Below are 19,253 nucleotides of genomic sequence, written 5' to 3'. Positions count from 1 at the left end.
GTTAGTCGTGCAAAAAAAATGAAGGGCGGAAACACTGAACATGGGTATTCAAACTCACCGAGTAGAATTGAACCACAAATGCAACATACGGGTGCCAGACTGGCTATTCCGTGAGTGCCGTCGTCCCGTTTTCTAGGCTCGCGAGTGGCTTTTTACTGCCACCGTGTGAACGAAAGCATGATCGCACGTCGCCGGGCGCCATCCAAGAAACCAGACGTTTGTGTTCAATGTCGTTTAAGTGGGGCACTCGTTGGCACAAGCGAGGCGAGACGCGCGATTGGCGACGGAGGTTGGCGCTCGCTTGTCATTTGGTGGTGATGGCCACTCCCTTCTTCACCCACGCGTTGCTATTGAGCAGCGACAGCATGAAGCGAGCCACGTCGCCTCGTCCCATGGCGCTGCCCGCCGGACGCCCGCCCTCGTCGGGCACGAAGTAGCCCTCGTGCGTCAGGAACTCCGACGCTGGGGAGGAGAACCTTGACGTTAGTTTGTCTTTTCCTTTGAAATGAGACTGGGGGACGGCGAAGTCAATTCTGCCTAGCAACCGTGTCGTGAAGTGGTACTGGTGCTTGGGGCACCGGTGTACCGTATCGTCCACCACTTATGTCCGGTTGACACGAAATTGGGTACGGGCGCGAGCGAAAAAGCCTCGAGAACAGATGCTGTCAAGCAGACGGGGAGGGAGGTGGCCATTGGCTGTAAATTTCCCCAGTGTGGGACGAATAAAGGATATCTTCTCTTATCTTATTTGGTGAGGTTGGCCTCTGCCGATCGGCTCCTCACCTCGCCTCCTACCCACCCGCGTCTCGTCTTTGCAAGTCGGCCCACAGTGGAACTCGAAAAGTCTGACCTTTTTCTGGTCACGTTCTAACATTCTTAACTGTTGCATAAGAGTTAAAACAATACAATACAATACACGCCGATTTATACAGCAAAGCGTTAAGTGGCGGGATCTCGTGAACATCAGCCGTTGGCTTTTCTTGCTTTCAGTAAATCCGCTCGCGTCCCCTGCCCTTGATTGCCGCGCATCCCGGGTCTGCTCTTTGCAACGCCGCCTACGGCGGAACTGTCAAGGCCAAGCGGAAAAAAAGTCTGAAGAGCCCTTGCTGTGCAACGCGTAGCCGCTCAGCCATTTTGTTTTTCTGGTCTCGGCGATCGTTTTCACGCCTGCCCTCGTGTTGTATCTTAACCCTTCAATCTGGTGACTGATCATTCCTGAAAATATAAATGAGGCTTGTTTTCAAACTAATAATAAATGAGAGCCATTTACGGGAACAAACACCGCATGAAGTGGACGCGATTAAGCCTGCACTGTGACCAATCATGTCCCCGGGGTTGACTTGCCTTAAGTTTCATAAACTAACAAAATGCGCTCTCTCTCTCTCTCTCTCTCTCACACACGCACACACAATCTATTTCTTCATTTCTTTTTACCCGAGGAAGGCATATTCTTGAGACCGGGCGGGCGCACCACAGTCCAGTTAATGTCGTCCACCTGCCGTAGATCCTGTTCCATCTCCCACATGTTGCTGAGCACGCTGCGGATCAGGGGCAGCAACAGGAAGCGGATCAGGTACGGCGATTGAGTGCCGGAGTCGGCTGGGAAGAGAAAAGATCCATTGGACACGTTTCCATACGGGAATTGTAGTCAACGCTGCGCAATCTCAGAGGAAGGAAGGCTGCGGTCTGCGAACTCGTGAGATGCAGAAGGGATTTTTTTGCATGGGGGCAGCCATGTCAAAGTCCAGCCCTGTGGGCCGCTTCATTTTTACTGATCATCGGCGTTTGCCAAAATATAACGCCGTAGTCGCCCGCATGTGAACAAGTCACCATTCACAAATTCATCGCTTTCAATTTTTATGGGAGGGTGGGGGCAGGGTTCTGACATGCGCCAAGATGCTGCCAAAGTCCCGTCTGAATAGGAAAGAGGTAGGCCACGGCAAATGATGCGCTCAAGTGATGCGTCTCCCCCGAGAAGCAGCAGAGGACCTCGCTTTCGTCCCGCCAAGAGTGAGAAAGGAGCAGAATCAAGTGTGCCGCACTTGTTTTGAAGCCTTTCGGGCACCTGACGCTCCAAGAAACGCTTGAGTTGAGTAGACAGGTCGTTTCAAGGTGCATTGTTTTAGAATGGAAATTCTTCTTTTACTCCCACAAAGTTGGAGGATAACGAGGATAAAGCAGCCCCCCCCCCACACACACACCAATTCTGCCCAAGAACATGCAAAAATCCCACTTGACCGAGTTTCATTTTCGTGTATACGTTTATGTGTGTACTTTTTCCAAATCTCAATGTTTTTCAAATCTTGAGGGAAGCGGCGCGGCAATGAAATCGTCCACTCACGGTCCGTGTACCAAGACGTCATGGCGATGATCCTGTTGACGCGCGCCTCCCGCATGGCCGCGATCACGGCGCTCATGGAGCGGCTGTAGCCCGTCACGCCGGAGAAGAAGGAGCCGGAGAAGCCCAGGCAGGAGACCACCACGTCCGCCCCCTGGAAATGAGACTTCAGGCTGTCCGCCGAGAAGATGTCGGCCTCCGCCACCTGCGGATGGAGTCACAAACGCCACGGCGGGGGGAAGGACATGAAATCCGCAAAGTTACGTTTCGAGCAAGCGGGAAAAGTAGCCCCCGATTTCCTCCCTCCGGCCGTCGATCTGCACGGCGCCATTTTTCTACGAGATGAAACTGCACTTTCCAGGGGAGGGCGGTGGCTGGAACGAATCGGAATACATCTGCGTTCATTCCCATTTGAGATCCGAGGAGTTCAAATTCCAAGCGCGGTCTCCGCAAGTCTCAATCAAGACCCCCCCCGCCCCCCCTGTACTTTTTTATACTGGATGCTATTGAACACTCAACGACACTTCACAATCCGAACACAAACTATGAAAAAGAGCAGCAAGTGAAATGAAAGTCTCACGCAAGTTGGGGAATCATTTCTCGTTTCAGACACTGGTTTTCGTCCCCGCGCGATAGTTGGAATGCTGAGCCCGGTCTGACTCGAACCTCTGACGTTTGCAACTATTTTGCCACGAGGATCGACCCGCGACGCGTCGTCGCGTTTCCTTCCTCCGGTTCACGCGGGCTCGAAGCCAATTTGCGTCAACTCCGAGGCGCCGTTACCTGGAGGTTGTCGTGGCGCACGGTGAGCTTGTCCGGGTTGCGGACGACGGCGGTGACGGCGTGGCCCTGCCGAAGCGCCTGGCTCACGAGGAAGTGGCCCGTCTGGCCGCTGGCTCCCAGCACGGCGATCCTCATGCTGGCGCTTGACGCTTCAGTGGCGGAGTGCCGCGCGCGCGCGAACCCCAAAGCTTCGCCCCCCCTCCTCGGAAAGTCACGAGGGATCGGCGAACCCACGTGAAGGCGTTTTCCGTGCGGCCACTTTCACGCTCACCGTGCGTTCATGTGAAGGGGGGGGGGGGGGTGCGGGGGGGAGGATCAAAGAGGTAGTTTGCAGCCGACAGAGGGCGGCATCAAACGGGGATGGCGAAAAAGAAAAGCTCATCTGTTGCGAAGGGGCCGGCCGGCGTTCGACTGGCCGATTCCTACCGCATCCGCGCTCGCCGATGATGCTGTCAAAGAAACGTTGTTGGCTTTTTTTGGGTGTGAGCTGGGGGCTTATTCGGGGCCAGCAAAGGCCTTTTCCCGTGGCCTAGACATTATCGGAAGCAGTGGAAGCGGAAAGTCTATGCACGCCTCCAATTCTTTTCTACTCCTTGAAAAGAGATTTGGTTTTCAAATGAGTTGCGCGGGTTACTGCCGGATGCTAGAAAACCATTTGACGCTGATGGTTTTATCTCACAAAAACCTGCCATTTGTGTGTACACCCTAAATCCTACTACTTATTCCATGAAATGTGAGTGTTTTATACACTCGTTAAATTATGTAAATTCATTCTCCAATTTTTTTTGTCCAATCAGACTCGAGATTCTGTCGGCGGCCAAATCACTCGCAACTGCCAATGGCCTCCGGAAGCACAGCTGACTGCCCATGTAACCTGATAAGTGGAACGAACGGCACCCCTGGTGAGTAGAATGTATTTGCTTTCCCCTTTTGGGCCCGTTCGCCGCGTTGTTGATGGTTTCTATAATCGCTCGGTGGAAAACCCCCAGTCAAGTCCACTGGCTTGTGTGAACCGCACATGATGTGGACAGCCCCGGCCCCAACTAGGAAGACGAGCTAACCGCGGGAAGCTAGCTAGCCTCACGGTTGAGCTCGCCAAACCAACGTTGCTTCGGGACCAGTAACAACAAAAAATAAAATAAGAATAAGTGCGAACATTTAAGTCCGGCTAAGTTCTTTAACTAGGGGTTGGGTGGTTTGTGCAAACTGTGCGAAGCGTTGGCTTTGAACGTGGCGTTTCCCGGCTCTCGATGGAACGGGGCGAACAGACGTGCTCCCGCGGAGCAAATCCTCCACCCCAGCGTGACTGGCACGCTGCGGGCATTTCCATTTAATTGTGGGCCGTGGGCCGTCGGGGTGGGGGCCGCCTTTGGATTCAAAGATGGCGGTTTTGATGAAAGCGGGCAAAGGACGACAGCAACATGCAAGGCCTGAAAGTGGAAAACGAGAAAGACGACCAGCACGACTTTGCTTTCATCTTTCATCGCCAACGCCGGCCTCGTTTTTCGCCTCGGTTCTGCATTGAACCGAGAAGCCGATGAATTCGACGCGTTGGGCACCGTCATCTTGAAAACGAGACCGGTCGTTATTCAAGCCGCTAGCTAACGTCGAGGACCGAGGGACCGCGTTGTTCAACGTCGAACGAGAGCGCGTGTCCGCTGCCGGACTTGATGCGGCAGCGCAAGTCACTTTCACTCACTCCACTTGCCAAAGTGATCCCCCGAAAGTGTTCCAAGTGAATGCCTGCTTCCATGAACTAGATTTCGGTGACGCACCGGGAGCGACGTGGGGAGTTTTAAAATCCGTTGATCCGACTTTGTACACGTTTGAACATGTTTGAGTATTGATCAGCGCGTGAACAGTGTGCCACTCATGTAAACGTTGGTAGGGGAAAAGAGCACGCGTTCTTCGAACTCGGTGAAGTGTCCAGATTCATTTGATGAGTTCCCTGTTTTTCCATTTCGTTTTTAAAGATGTAAATGTTCATAAGTATGGTTCAGCTTTTTGGAAGCGACTTCAAGATCTTTCCAATATGACAAATGTTTCAAGAAAGAATGCAATGAACTCCCGTTTATTGCGGCAGATGCAGAACAGAACTTGCTGCGATTGGTGAATGAAAATTGGTCATTTAATCGAAAGATATAGAGCGCGGTTTAATGCTCCCATTTGCGCCAAAGCCATTTAAAACATGTTATTAAAAATCACTTTCACAGTTGGCGTTCCTCGCCTTGTGAAAGGCGACAGGAAAATGAGCTAAGCCGTCATAGCGCTCCACACATCTCAACTCAAGTGTATTTCTCGAGCACTTTCAAAGAAGCCATCGCTGCATCCAAAGTGCTGTACATGGAGCAATTGAACAAATACAATAAACAGTAAAATAAAGATGGTAGAAAGCAGCAAACGGTAAAACCAAGAACAAATCTAAGTCATGCTGAGTGGAATGCCAAAGAATACAAGCTAGTTTTGAGGAGGGCTTTGAAGATGGCCAGCGTGGAGGCTTGCCCAATGTTCAGTGGGAGCTCATTCCAGAGAGAGGAAGAAAGGCTCCATCCCCTCTTGAGCCTCAGTTCAGTCCTCGGTACTTCTAATAATGTCTGGTCCGCAGATCTGAGGCGCCGGGCAGGCGTGTAGGCACATGCGCACAAAGTGACGATATCGATGCTGATGTTGACCTACTTGCTACCTACCACCTGTGCTTCCTTCCCGAGGTCCGGTGCGAGCGGCCTGTCACGTCTCATTAAGCAATTAGCGCCTCTAATCCACTTGCGCCTCCGTCATGCCGCGAGGGACTAAAGAGCGAAGCGGCTTTGGATCAGCGCAGAGACGCGCAGCATACCCGAGGACTTCCTTGGCATTTGGGGTTCTCCCGCTGTTCCTCCAAGATGGCCACCCTCAAACTCTTCACCCGACCGGAGCGGGTGGAGGGTGACGTGCTTCAAATGGCCTGATAAAAGCGCCCCCCGCCCCCTCAACCGCACGTGCTGACTGGAGAGACCACGTAAGTTCTTCAATCTGCTTTTTATTTGAAGGATTAAAAATATTTTTTTTTGCCTTCTACTTTTTCAACATTGTTGGCATTCATTTCACTTGCTTAGTAATGTAGTGTTAATCCAATTTATTCTAGTTAATTGTTCTGATTGTTATCATGATTGTGCGATGATATTCCACACTACTAACTTTCTGACAAGGGTTATTATAGTTCATACATTTTATTCTCACACTCTACTCATCGCACAAACTTTTCAGCTGATTCTCTCCATTTTTCCCGATTTGAAATGGTTACAAAAATGTTTATTGACGATGATTATTTGTTGGCGAGGTCAAATTCAAACCGTTTTCAACTTGAAACAGTTCAGCTTATCCCAATGCCGAAAATTCCCACTTTTTCACCATAAAAATGTCAAAATATACAATATTTTCCCTTTTTGTCCTGTAATTTCTACATTTTCTGTCTGATTCAAACCATCCCTACATTCATCTCTACCGAAGGTAAAAATTCCCACTTATCAAAAATGCAGCGGGTTTGTTTTTTTTACCGTTTTGAACTAGCCCCAAAAATGTCAAAATGCCCCCCCCCCACCCCCCCTCCGATTTCTACATTTTCTGACTGATTGAAAGGGTTCCGATGTGAACTTGTCCAGCTTGTCATGTGACTGTCCCCAGTGGGGCGCCCATATTGGTCAAAATTTTCGGTCCACCACAGATGCTTGCTTGTTTGCTTCCTTCCTCGCTTCCTCATTTCCTTGTTATTTTGATGAATTGTTTCTTCCTTCCTTTTGTCCTGTTTTCCTTCCTGTCTAGCTTCTTAGTTTCCTTGCTACCTTGTTTCTTTGCTTACTTCCTTGTTCTTGTTTCCTGAATTCATATTTCCTCACTTTTTGCAACTCCTTGCTTACCGCTGTCATTTCTTTTCAAGATGCATTGTCCATGCATCCATTTTCTACTTTGCTTTATCCTCACAAAGGGTGTGTGTGTGTGTGTGGGGGGGGGGGTTTGTCGGAGCCTATCACAGCCGTTTTCGGGCCGCAGGCGGGGGAGACCTTTGACCGGCGGCCAGGCAATCGCAGGGCATGAATGTCATTTCCTTTTTGAAACAAACATTTAGCCGCCTGACTGATCGATGAGCTGAAGAGCGTCGAAGCCAGGGGGGTCCGAAGTCGGTCCTCAACGGCCACTCTCCTGCCCGTTTTAAGATAAAAAAGAAAACCTTTATTTGTCTCACAATGGACGAATCCCCAATCGCTATAAATACACAGAAGCATATTAAAGTGGGTTGTTTTCCAGCCGTCGCAGGAGCGCCACACCGGATTTTTGAATCATCCGGATGCTTCTCGTGCCGCTTCGGAGCTGGCCGACGATCGGCTCATCCGACTCGTGTGCGTTGCGGCCGGGAGAGCCGCGAAACAGGCGGGACGGCGGCCATCCGGAGCTGGACGTGCCTGCTCTCAGCCTTAGTAGAATTTAGAAGTCCCCCCACACACACACACTGATTGTGCAGGTAGAGGTTCGAAGCGACCCGGCAGTTAAGGGGATTAATGGGAGCCGCCTCACCTCGGATGCCAGCTGGTCAAAACTGACAAAGGGGGGCAGTGACGGTCCGGTCACTCATTTCCTTTTCAGAACGGACGTGCGAGTTTTTCCAGAGAGAAGCTGCGGCTCGGCCGCTTTTCTCATTGTCCTCCATGTTCACTCGGCGCTGCCGCCTGATTCTCGAATCAATGTCTCGGTGAAGCAGCATGTGGCTCATTGTCATGTCAACAATTGTGTTTGTGATCACACCATGACTCCGTTTATTTGTGCTGCGTGACGCTGCACCGTTCAATTCCTCCTCTTTCTTCTAAGTAAAAGAAAAAAAGGAAGAACCCACGGTGTTTCCGCAACGTTTATTTCCATAATATGTGAACTTTTGCCACGTGCAATAATTGGTTTTGTGTGTGTTGTTGCAGGAACAGTCATGGGATGTGGCGTCACCAAGTCCAACCAGTTCCAAAGACACGCGGTCAAAGGTGAGCTTGCGATGTTGATGCATGCAAAGTCCGAGAGTGAAGCCTCAGTCAGCAATTTTGGCCTTTTCTCGTCTCCTTTCTGCTGCGCTCTGTGCAGGCGTCACATGTAAGTCGCATCTCTTATTGTCATGCGAGACACTTGGCATTGATTGGGGTTGGGGGTGGACCCGGTTTCATCGTTTGGCTCTCTTTGATTAGAATACATGAACATGAGCTGAAGAGGAAATCCGGGGGGGGGGGGGCAAGGTTAAAAAAAACAACTCTGAAATGTGTTTGTTCAACTTGAATTTGTTTTTTCAGTTTTAAAAAGAGATTTTTTGCTTTGATTCATATATTTATGAATTGATTAATCTCTTAAAAGAAAGTTACCCTTAATAAAAACCGAAAAGTAATTCACAGATCCATAAACGGTACAACAAGAGAAATGTGGAATGTAATAAGAGAACCCATAAATGTGTTTTCTGGTTCTCTTCTGTTCACTTTCAATATACCAGCAGGACCTTTTTTTGTTTGGTTTTGCATTTTGTCTGAACTTTCATATGCTATTACGATTTTTTTGTCAAGTTTGCCACATACTGTAGGTGGCGCAGGTCGGCAAAACACAACTAGTGTAGATTTGAGGTTCGTTTCTGCTCCCGGAGGCAATTGAAGTTGTTGCCACGCTTCAAGTCTTGCCGCCTCGAAGGACGAGCGATCGGTGCGCCGAGCGACGGCTCAACCGAAGCTCGCGTCGTCGCTCATTCTGCGCTTTGGTTTTGCAGCCATAAGGGCCGCCGTGCTGATCCAGCAGTGGTACCGTCAGTACGTGGCCCGCATGGAGATGAGGAGGAGGTACACCTGGCACATCTTCCAGTCCATCGAGTACTCGGGGGAGCAGGCTCAGATCAAGGTGTGGGAAGGTGGGGCGGACCGGCCCCGGCCGCGCACTCGCTTCCTCGGTAGCGTCACCGAACGGGCCCTCAAATGCTCGCTTGGAGCCAAAGCGCTGGACTCGCCGTGTCTTTTCAGGAGGCGCTTTTGTGGCTCTATTGGCCACAGACGCGCCTCCCGCTAATTTTGGTTTGGCGGAGAGAACCCGGCTTCGGGGGGGCCTGACTTGTCACCGTGTGTCGGAATGCAGACGGTTTGGCGCCGCCTTGAAGCCGCTTCTTTCTTGGCAGCTGTACAACTTCCTGGGCTACCTCATGGACAACTTCACACCAGCCAGCGACGAACGTGAGCCGGACTCGCCCGACACGCCGAGCGCAGCCGGCCCTCTAAAAAAGGTTTGGGTGTAACCTTGCAGGAAACCTGATCTCGCACATCTTCCGGGAGAACGAGGTGTGTCACGACGCCGAGTGGGAGCGCTACTTCTGCTACAAGAACATCGAGGTGCCCGAGATCTACTCGGGGCCGCGCCTGCGCTTCCCTCTGACCGCGGAGCAGGCCGTCTGCCTGCTGGAAGCCTTCAGGAACAAGAAAGTACGATTCCTTTCCTCGCGCCTCCAAACCCTTTGCTTGCATTCGCATACTTGTTGATGACCGGAGGTCCTCCATTCACGTCAACGTAGTTCCCGGCGACGGAAAACCCCAATCCCGCCCGCCACGCGCCGTCGGGGAGGGAACCCCGTGCTATTTTACAAAGGCGAAAGGCGCCGGCGGGAGTTGATTGTCGCCGCGCTGGCCGAGTTGAAGTCTGACTAGATTTGGCTCCTCCCATCTTTGTCAGCAGCAGCTGCACTCGCGCTACGTCCTGCAGCTCCTCCTGGAGACCTGGAAGCTCTTGCGCATGTTGCCCAACATCAGCCGCATCTCCACCTGCCACAGCAAAGAAATCACCGTTTGCGGTCAGCCCGCCTTTCGCCGTTGAATCCCCGCTGTGCATTCCAGCTGCCGCCGGACTAACGCCGACTCGCCGCCGTCGCTGATTTGTGTTCTTCTCGGCAGGTGATTTGCACGGGCAGCTGGAAGACCTGCTGTTGATTTTCTACAAGGTAATCCGCTCAAGCGAGCGCCACCCCATCGATATTTCGACCGCACGTGCGCATGGAGAGCGGGCCGGGCGGCTCGCCGTGAGGCGGGGCGGCGTCCCCGTTCAGGCGGAACGAATATTCCCCCGGGGCGCGGCCGCCCGAGGATGAGCGGCCGCTGGCTACGATTACGCCGGCGGCCGGCCTGCTAAATTTCCGTGGACTCCGGACGCTGAAGAGACACGGCGGCCGTGTCTGGGCGCGAATAGCGAATGAAGGGCAACAGAAACTCGATCGGAGCAAAAATGAGGCGCTGTTGAATATTAGTCACAAGGAGCGGTTATTTCTGACCAAGAAAAATGAGTTGGCAAAGGACGCGTCCTGCTCATTTCCACCCCAAATTGTCCGGCAAACCTGAGAATAGGATATCAAAGGTTCGAAAAATGACTGATAGAAGGGCAGCGTTGATGATTGGATGACAAGTGTCGGCTCCGAAATCATGTTTCGATGACGCAGGTGCCCCCAGGTGCCGGCCTGGCTTTTCTCCGGGTACGTGCGCGGCGTGTTCACGGAGAAAAATCGTCCCTTGCTGCGAGTGCGAATGGCACTTTGTGTCTGTGCCATCGGGGGGCGGCCGCCTCAGGGTGTGGGCCCGCCCCGCCCGCTCGGCCGGGACGGGCTCCGGCACGTCCGCGACCCTCGGCAGGCGAGGCGCTTGGGATCGCGGACGGCCAACCCAAGGAGCCTTCGCTGGGCTTTTCCAACAGAACGGGACGCCGTCCCTGGAGAAGCCTTACGTCTTCAACGGGGACTTTGTGGACCGCGGCAAGGACTCCATGGAGATCCTCCTCATCCTCTTCGCCTTCCTGCTGGTCTACCCCACCGAGGTGCACCTCAACCGAGGCAACCACGAGGACCACCTCATCAACCTGAGGTACGGGACGCCGGCGGCCGCGCGCAAAGTCCCGGAACCCATTCCTGTCTCCTCTCGTTGGCGTGACCGCGGCAGGTACGGCTTCACCAAGGAAGTGTTGAGCAAATACAAGGTAGGTCGCCGCCTCCTCCGTCGTCGCCGGTCCTCACCGGTTTGGGTGCCCAAAAAAGAATGGAGCGATTCATCCGTCGGGGTAGTTTTCTTCTGCCAAATACGGAAACCCCGACCCCCTCCCAATGGGCGGGGCTGTCAAAAAGTAGAGACGTGAAGGCCGTGGATAAAGTCGTCTGCGTTTGGCGCAGATGCACGGCAAACGGATCCTCAAGCTGCTCCAGAAGATCTTCAGCTGGTTACCGCTGGCGGCGGTGATCGACCAGAAAGTTCTGGTCCTGCACGGCGGCATCTCGGACTCCACCGACCTCGGCGTGCTGGCCAAAGCGGACCGACGCGCTGTGAGTGAGCGAGCCCCCCCCCTCGCGCTTCGGGAGACGGAAAAGGCTCTGAGCCGGCCGCTCCCGCCGTCTTCTCTGTCCAGTACGTTTCGGCGCTTCGGCCTCCCAAGAAGAAGCGGCGGCAGCGGAGCTCCGCCGGCACGTCCGTCGACTCTGACGCGGACGACGACTGGGCCAATCGCAGGCTCTTGCGGCGGCGGGCTTCCCTCGTCTTCCCGAAGCCCGCGGTCAGCCGCGACGGCTTCCTCAACCGCTCCCTGCGGGACTTTTCCGATCGGATCGAGCTCGGCGCGGAGGACGAGGCCGAGCGTTTGGGGAGCTTCGGCGCCGAACGAGAAGCCCGCGCCTCCCTCGACTCGCTCGGGAGCGACGGCGCCAAGGAGGAGTGGAAGCAGGTGAGTGGGGTGGGGGGTGGGCAGAGTCAAAAGAGGCTCCTTCTTGGCCCCCCCCAAGGGGTTCCCCGGGCGGCCGACGTCGCCGCCGCGTCATTTGCTTTGAGGCCGTAGCCCGGTGGACTTAAGCGCCCTCGTAGTCTCTCTGCGACACTCGAGCGGCGCCCATCTCGGCTTGCCGACGCGCTCGCTAATCCACGCCTCGTTAATCCTCCCCGGGGGCTCAATCGGCTTTTCCAGCGCTCCGTCATCACTCGAAGGAGCCGGAAGAGCGGGCCGCCCGATCCGTGTCCCCGACGGCGCTCCGAGAGAGCCACGTCAAAGAGCCGCGACGGCCGCCTGAGCTTTTGCCATCTCCGGCGCGGCTCCGACTTGAAGATTGAAAGTCGAAGCGTTCCCCCCGCTTGGTCCTTTGCTCGGCATGCGAGGACACCCCGGTTCCGACCCCCTCCGCAACTGGCCGTTTGCACCCGTTGGCTCTCAAACGGCATGCTGAGGGATTGCGGCCCGTTTCACGTCGACCCCAAAAGCTCACCAATTGAAAACTTGCATTGACTTTGTAGTTGTCCAGATGTAGCTTCAGCGCCGTTTTTATTTTTTTAAACATTTTTGTCTGCGTTTAATTTTGTTAATGACGTGTTTTTTTGGGGGGGGGGTCTAATTTCGGATGTAGCCATTTTGTGTGTTTTTGCAAATTCTAATCACTTTGGTGGATGGAGCCGTTTGTTGCCTCCCGAAGCCTATCCCGGCTGACTTTTAGTCCCCGGTCAAACTGCGGGCTCGCCGCAGTTGGCCCAAAGGACAAAGCCGCCGACGGCGCCGCGCCGTGTTTTTCCCAGATCCTGGACCTGCTGTGGAGCGACCCCATGTCGCAAGACGGCTGCATACCCAACGAGCTGAGGGGCGGCGGATGCTACTGGGGCCCCGACGTCACCCGGGACTTCTTGAGCAAGCACAACATGCAGCTCATCGTACGCTCGCACGAGTGCAAGCAAGACGGCTACGAGTTCTGCCACGACCGCAAGGTGACCGACGACTCGGACCCCGACGCGGACCCCGACTTGTCCCGCGATCGGCTCCGGCTTGGCCTCGACGCCATCACGAGCGCTGACCCCGCCCCAATTCCAGTCCTTCCTCCTTGGAAGTGCATCGCATTCCTCCCGGCAGTCGATTCTTTTCGTTTTGCAACATTTCTCTCGGGCGACACTTTTTCCAGGTCGTTTATCGTGACAAAGTTGGTGGGATTGTGTGTTTTATCCGTCGATATAATGTAATTAGTTTTGAGTCAAATCAGGTTTCAGCCCGGGCCGGTCGCGCCGTCGAAATGCTGACTGGATCGTGTCCAAAAAAAGCGCAGTCCCCCCTCGGCGCCGAAGGGGAGGGGGGGATAAAGTGACGAGCTTTCTCCCTTTGACACCAAGGTCCTGACGCTCTTCTCGGCCTCCAATTACTACGACGTGGGGAGCAACCGAGGGGCCTACGTGAAGCTGGGACCCGACCTGGTGCCTTACGTGGTGCAGTACCAGGCCAGCAGCATGACCAGAGAGCTCACGGCCCAACAAAGGTAACGGCGGCGGCGGCGGCGGCTCGTGCCTTCCATCGAGACTTGTCCAACTTTGTGGCTGCGGGGACCCCTCACGTTGGAGATGATTGATTGATTTTCTCCTCCCATCAACTCGTGCATCATCTTAACGGCAACACCGCTGCCATGTGGGAAACGCATGGCATATAAAACCAATTTTATTTTCAAGAGGGGGAAAAAAAATCGCAACCGCAGTCTTATAATAGCAAATGAATATTTATTCGAGAAAGATGTTGTTGTACGAAAGAAGTCATTTTTTATTTCAATCAAGAAAAGCCCTCGTCTCTACAAGATGCAGGAAGTTTTATCTGGATAAAAGTCACAATCGAAATAGAATCAAGTTAAAAAAAGAGAAATCTAAGGTATGTCTTTGTGCAGAACATGTAATCATACAGGGAAAAAAGCTCCAACCTTTCCAAATAAGTTGTCCCACAAAAAAAGATTATTATTTTTAGATGTAATTCATTTTATTGTCGGTCTACAAACGTAGAATGCGGCTGTGATGCCAATGTCATTTTCAAGGAGAAAAATGGCAGTCTTGGCAAGAGCAAGCTGTGTTTTGAAAGGAATCCTCTTCTCCCCAAAATGAAGTCCAGGTGATTTTTTTTTAGGGGAAAACTTGTATTACAGTAAAGTTTAAGTATTTTTTTTTTCAAGGAAATGTTTTGCCCCCATCAAAAGTCGTAATCTTTACAAGGCTGAAATTGTATCTTTTCGAGATGAAATTGCAGTGTCATGTTCCTAAAGTCAAAGCCTTACGCGACAAGAAAGTCCTCGCTCAACAATTCATCCATCCATGTGTAATGTGAAGCGCTTTGTCCTCGCGAAGGGGCAACTCGGCTGGGTTCATCCCGCCCCTTTTGAAACGAGCGCTTTGGACGCGCGGCCCATCTGATTTCTTGGTCTTGTGCGGTGTGCAGCGTCGGGCAGACGGAGCGCTCCGCCCTCAAAGTCCTTCGGGAGCAGCTCTTTTCCCACAAGTCGGACCTCATTTGGGCCTTCAAAGCTTTTGACTCCCACAACACGGGTGAGTTTGGCCTTTCCGGATCAGCTTTTGCTTTCTCAAATGTGCCCACGGTTTCCTTCCCGCTCGCGTCTACTGAGCCTTTTCCACTTTGGAGCGTGAATCGCAAGCCTTCGCCATAAAAGATGATGGCGCTCACCCAAAAGCACATTCGGGGACACGGTCACCCATTGACGGAGAGTCCGTTTCAAGTTGTGTTGGCCAACATCGGACGGACGTTGAGCTTCATTCACGAGGAATGTGACCGGGTAGCCAAGTTTAACATACTGTATGTGCAAAACGCCAGAGGATTCTTGACTTTGTCTTCCAGTCAAATGTTTGCATGTATTTGTTCTCACAGAAAATGCATTTAGAATGTTTATCGGCGTAAAAAAATCCATCCCAATTCGTTGATTTTCAGGATTAAGCCCCCCCCCCCCCCCCCCCCCCCCCGCTCTCCTCCCTCCCAAAGACTTGCCAGGGCATCACCACACTTCAATCGGAGCTCCTAACTTACTGAACCCTTTGACTTGCAGCCCTGTACACGTTCCATGCGACAACTGGATGAAATTCAAACAAAGTCCCTAAATCGAATTAAAACGGAAAGAGGGAGAGGAAGAAATGTGATGTGCTGGAAAAAAATGTTTTCCCACTGTTAATTGTTTAGGCCTAGTGGGCACATTGCCATATTGGTCGGTGTCCAAGTACAGATGGCAGGGTGAGCAGCGCGATGGAGGAGCGTGCCGGCCGCCATCACCTCACCTCACGGTATTGACGGCTGCTTAGGTCTGATTTCGGTGACGGACTGGGCGACGGCGGTGGAGGGCGTGATGCGACTGGGCCTTCCCTGGCGGATGCTGCGCTCTCAGCTGGTCGGCGGCAAGAGCGGCGACGGCCTCATCGACTACCGGCAGTGGTTCGACCAGCTCGCCATCAAAGGGGCCAACGCTGACGTAAGGGACTTCGTACCGACCGCCGCGCCACTCGGACGGTGACTAATGTCTACGTCGGTGCTCGGGAGCTTGTCGTTCCGCGCTAAAGTTCTTGATTAACGTTGCCCCAATTTTTGCACGTTTCTCCACCGACTTCAAAACTCTGGACAATCTCGGGGGAGAAATGTGGAGCTGTTTTTCCCCACTGCCCAAATCTTTGTTTTCATGGTCCAATTCTCCAATGACGAGGAGACGCGTTGTACCTTCAACTCACTTCGGTCAAGCGTTTGCATGCAACCTCTGCAGTCGTACTCGATTCAATTTGTCCGTCCATTGTATTCTGTCGTTGTTCTGTCACAATGGCGTATTTTCCCACGTAGCATATCGACCAGAGTCTGCTTGAGACCTTGTACCGCCATCGCTCCACCTTGGAGACCATCTTCAGGATCGTCGACACCAATAACTCAGGTCCAATACGCCCACTGACACATGACATCATCATCTGTGTAGCATGTGACGCGAGACGTGTATGCTAACGTGCGATGTGCTAATCCGCCTGTGACGTCCTCTGGGATCCTCCCGGTTAAGACGGCAGATTAACCTACTGATTGACTGTTCCTCCACCTTCTCCGTGGACACACAACCATTCCTCTTTTTTTTTCTCCTCTTGCTTTTTTTGTGGCCGCTCAGAAACGTCAGTCACCATATTCCACCTGAAAGGAAGATCATTTGGGCCCCAAGTCCCTGAAGCGCTTTAGCTGTCAGATATTTATCATTTGTGGCACCGAGCGGTTCCTAATGAAATGGCCCACTTGCTTAGGAGGGAAGGAAAATGGCTCGATAGCGATAGCTTGCTACATGCGTACAAGTCGATGTATATTATCCCTCCATCCATTTTCTACTGCTTATCCCGGGTTGGGTCGCAGGGCGGCAGCTTTAGCGGGGAAGCCCAGACTTCCCTCTCCTCAGCCACTTATGCCAGCTCTTCCCGGGGGAACCCGAGGCATTCCCAGGCCGGCTGGGTGACATAGTCTCCCCAGCGTGTCCTGGGTCGTCCCCGGGGCCTCCTGCCGGCGGGACGTGCCCAGCACACCTCACCGGGGAGGCGCTCGGGAGCCCGAGCCACCTCCTCTGGACGCAAAGGAGAAGCGGCTCGACTCTGAGCCCCTCCCGGATGACTGAGCTCCTCGTCTTATCTGTAAGGGAAAGCCCGGACACCCTGCGGAGAAAACACTTTTTTCCATTTGGTCACGACCCACAGCTCGTGACCAAAGATGAGGGTTGGAACATAGATCGACCGATAAATTGAGAGCTTCGCCATTTGGCTCAGCTCCTTTTTCACCGCGACAGAAAATGTGTCAATTTGAAAACCAAAAGTATTCAAAACGAAATGTCAAAAATCCAACGCATGGAACTTAAAGTTGTCCAAAACGATTTGAAAGCCAAAACGCTTCCTAAACAAGAATCTAGCGAAACAAGAGCGACTATGAACATGGACAAGAGGTCTAGAAAATATCACCTGAGCATAAGTGGTGAGTAAAGTCAATAATCTGACAAATGTATTATTATTATTATTATTGAGACTGATTAGGCAGCTTGGCAGTCCTTAAATACATTGCTGGCTTGGTTGTGAAAAAGGGTCAGGTGCTCCTGTCGAAGATGCACGCCCTCTTCTCCAGCTGGTGCTGAAAACAAACAAAACAAAACAGACAAAGCAAAGCCATGACAATGTGTGGTTGCTAGGTTGTTGGTTTGCTAGCTAGCTACTTAGCTTTGTAGCTAGATAGCTCACGAGCGAACTAGGAGGGGAAGTGAATAGATAGGTAGGCAATAGGGCGTAGAGGTGGCGAACTCGGGAGCTATTTTTGCTAAAGCTGGGACAAAGGTGAGTAGAGCCCGAGCCATCTTGATAGGTTGCTTGGTGAGTAGTTAGCATGCCTGTCAGATGGTACTTGGCTCCAAAAGTCAGATTTGTTGGCAGTGATGTGCTTGGCTAGCTAGCTTCGTATGTAGGTTGGGATAACGAGCGGATACTGTAGGTTGGGAGCAGGCTCGCTCAATCAAGTAGATAGGGATTTACTGTCCATATGTATGGAGGCTGATTGGCGGGGAGTCAGACACTCACTTGTGTCAAAAGCAATACTCGCTCTCTGTCAAAGTCAGATTATGGTATTCTGCTCTGGATCAAATAAGCCTTTTTTTCTTTCTTTACCAGGTTTCATCTCACCCTCGGACTTCCGTCAGACGTGGAAGCTCCTGAGCGTGTACCTGAAAATGGAGATCACGGATGAGGCCATCTCAGAACTGACGGTGGCCATCGACAGCAACCGTGACGGAGCCATCGACATTGATGAGTTCATGGAAGCCTTCCGCCTCACCGACAAGAAGAGTCGGCTGGAGAGGGGGCGCAGCATGTTTATGGCCACCGCGCCCGATCTTTCCGCGCTCGACCCAGACGAACACGTATAACCGCATGTGTGCAGCTCACAACTTGTGTTAGATTGAAGTCAAAAAAGCTTTTAAAACTAAAATGACACAGTTTGGAGGGGAAGAAAAAACATTTTTGAACATTTACAGTGCAGCTTCGGTTTACTCACAGTTCAGTGTTCCCTAGTTCACCGATTTGCGTGTTTTGGGGGATCATCCCCCCATGGCTCGTTGAAAACCCCTGCTTATTTGTGGGGTTGTTTGTTTCGTGTCAGGGTTATCCTATGGAATTACAGATGCTCTCAGTTAAGCACGCATCAAAACGAGACAAGACAAAGAACACACAACTTGTCTTTTGCAAAAGGGGAAGCGGTCGCTCTGAGCGCGCACTGTGCCACGGGTATGGCAGTATTTTCCATTTTTTTTCTTGTGTCCAATCATCACGGGTGTCACCATCTTTAAAAACTTAGAACAACCAATGTGTTTATACACACACACACACACACACACACACACACACATATATATATATATATATATATACATACATACACACGAAAAACGTGATCTTTTGAAAATTTTGCAGTGACACTGCCATTCACAAATTTTCACTAAGGACTGAAAATGGTGAAATCCAAACTGTTTGTGCTCACCTACTATATGCATTGACTGTTCTCGCACGCTAAATCAAATCACATTTGCTGTTAAATCTGCTGCCTAAAAAGTTAAATGTCTCAATTTATTCTTGCGTTGTGCAGGACACAACCTGGACTGTGATTGGCTCCCGGGTCATGTCGCATCTCCTTTTGAGTCAAAAAAGACCACAAGTGTTCATTCAACCCTGCACGCTCATTGTGAATATTGGAAAAATGAAAAAAAAAAGTTGAACGTGGTCATGCTCTGTTTGAATATGTTACCAAATGTATGTGTATGTGTACCCTTGATTTTTTTTAGGCACTAAATGTTAAGGAAATGCACTACAGTATGCACACGGTGCCTTAGTTAGCAGTATTTGAATGTCCAGTATACGGTGGCGTCACCGCACGGTCTTGGCTATTGGAGTCTGGAGGGAGCTCTTTGTCACCGTGCCAAGCAGCTCCTCCTGGACCACAAGCGGGAACGCAAACCATATCTACATAGTGCAGATTAATACTGTGGAACTTGTATGTGATCAAATCGTGTTTCATTAACTTTTGTAAATGTTTACTTGAAATATATGGCATATCCAGTGGATGGAAAAAGTCTCTCCGCCCTTGTTTAAAGTGTGTACTGGGTGAGAGGGAGCGACTGAACCACCGCCATCGCACCGACCGAAGCCTCTCGGGCGGTGGGGCGCAGGTGTACGGTCCTCCCGCCAGGCCCAACGCCGCAGACCGATCCCACATAGCTTTCTTTCTGTGTCCAATCTACAGGAAAAAATAAAGAACGTTCGCAGACAGGAAGACCGGGAGTGGC

At 52.0% G+C, this 19,253-nt stretch overlaps 2 protein-coding genes across 3 annotated transcripts; one reads left to right on the top strand and one right to left on the bottom strand.

The window, feature by feature from the left end:
* Positions 1 to 217: 217 nt before the first annotated feature.
* On the bottom strand, positions 218 to 3,399 carry LOC127601548 (flavin reductase (NADPH)-like). Its single transcript, XM_052066874.1, has 4 exons — positions 3,122 to 3,399; positions 2,342 to 2,543; positions 1,435 to 1,599; positions 218 to 462 (listed from the first exon to the last, which is right to left on the bottom strand). Exons 1-4 carry the CDS (start codon positions 3,254 to 3,256, stop codon positions 305 to 307), a joined length of 660 nt encoding a protein of 219 aa, XP_051922834.1. The 5' UTR covers positions 3,257 to 3,399; the 3' UTR covers positions 218 to 304.
* Positions 3,400 to 5,676: 2,277 nt separating this feature from the next.
* ppef2a (protein phosphatase with EF-hand domain 2a) lies at positions 5,677 to 19,029 on the top strand. Of its 2 annotated transcripts, XM_052067518.1 has the most exons (17): positions 5,677 to 6,119; positions 8,068 to 8,127; positions 8,889 to 9,016; positions 9,288 to 9,342; positions 9,413 to 9,588; positions 9,839 to 9,953; positions 10,054 to 10,100; positions 10,844 to 11,010; positions 11,086 to 11,122; positions 11,313 to 11,462; positions 11,546 to 11,857; positions 12,694 to 12,879; positions 13,276 to 13,418; positions 14,357 to 14,463; positions 15,226 to 15,392; positions 15,752 to 15,839; positions 17,587 to 19,029. In XM_052067518.1, exons 2-17 carry the CDS (start codon positions 8,076 to 8,078, stop codon positions 17,838 to 17,840), a joined length of 2,184 nt encoding a protein of 727 aa, XP_051923478.1. In that variant the 5' UTR covers positions 5,677 to 6,119; positions 8,068 to 8,075; the 3' UTR covers positions 17,841 to 19,029. The 2 variants fall into 2 exon arrangements, with proteins under 2 accessions (XP_051923478.1, XP_051923477.1); XM_052067517.1 differs by lacking the exon at positions 5,677 to 6,119 and having other exon boundaries at positions 8,117 to 8,233.
* Positions 19,030 to 19,253: the final 224 nt, after the last annotated feature.

This window comes from Hippocampus zosterae, chromosome 6, assembly GCF_025434085.1.
Source record: "Hippocampus zosterae strain Florida chromosome 6, ASM2543408v3, whole genome shotgun sequence".
Classification (NCBI taxonomy): Eukaryota; Metazoa; Chordata; class Actinopteri; order Syngnathiformes; family Syngnathidae; genus Hippocampus; species Hippocampus zosterae.
This window is presented reverse-complemented; position numbering and strand designations above follow the sequence as displayed.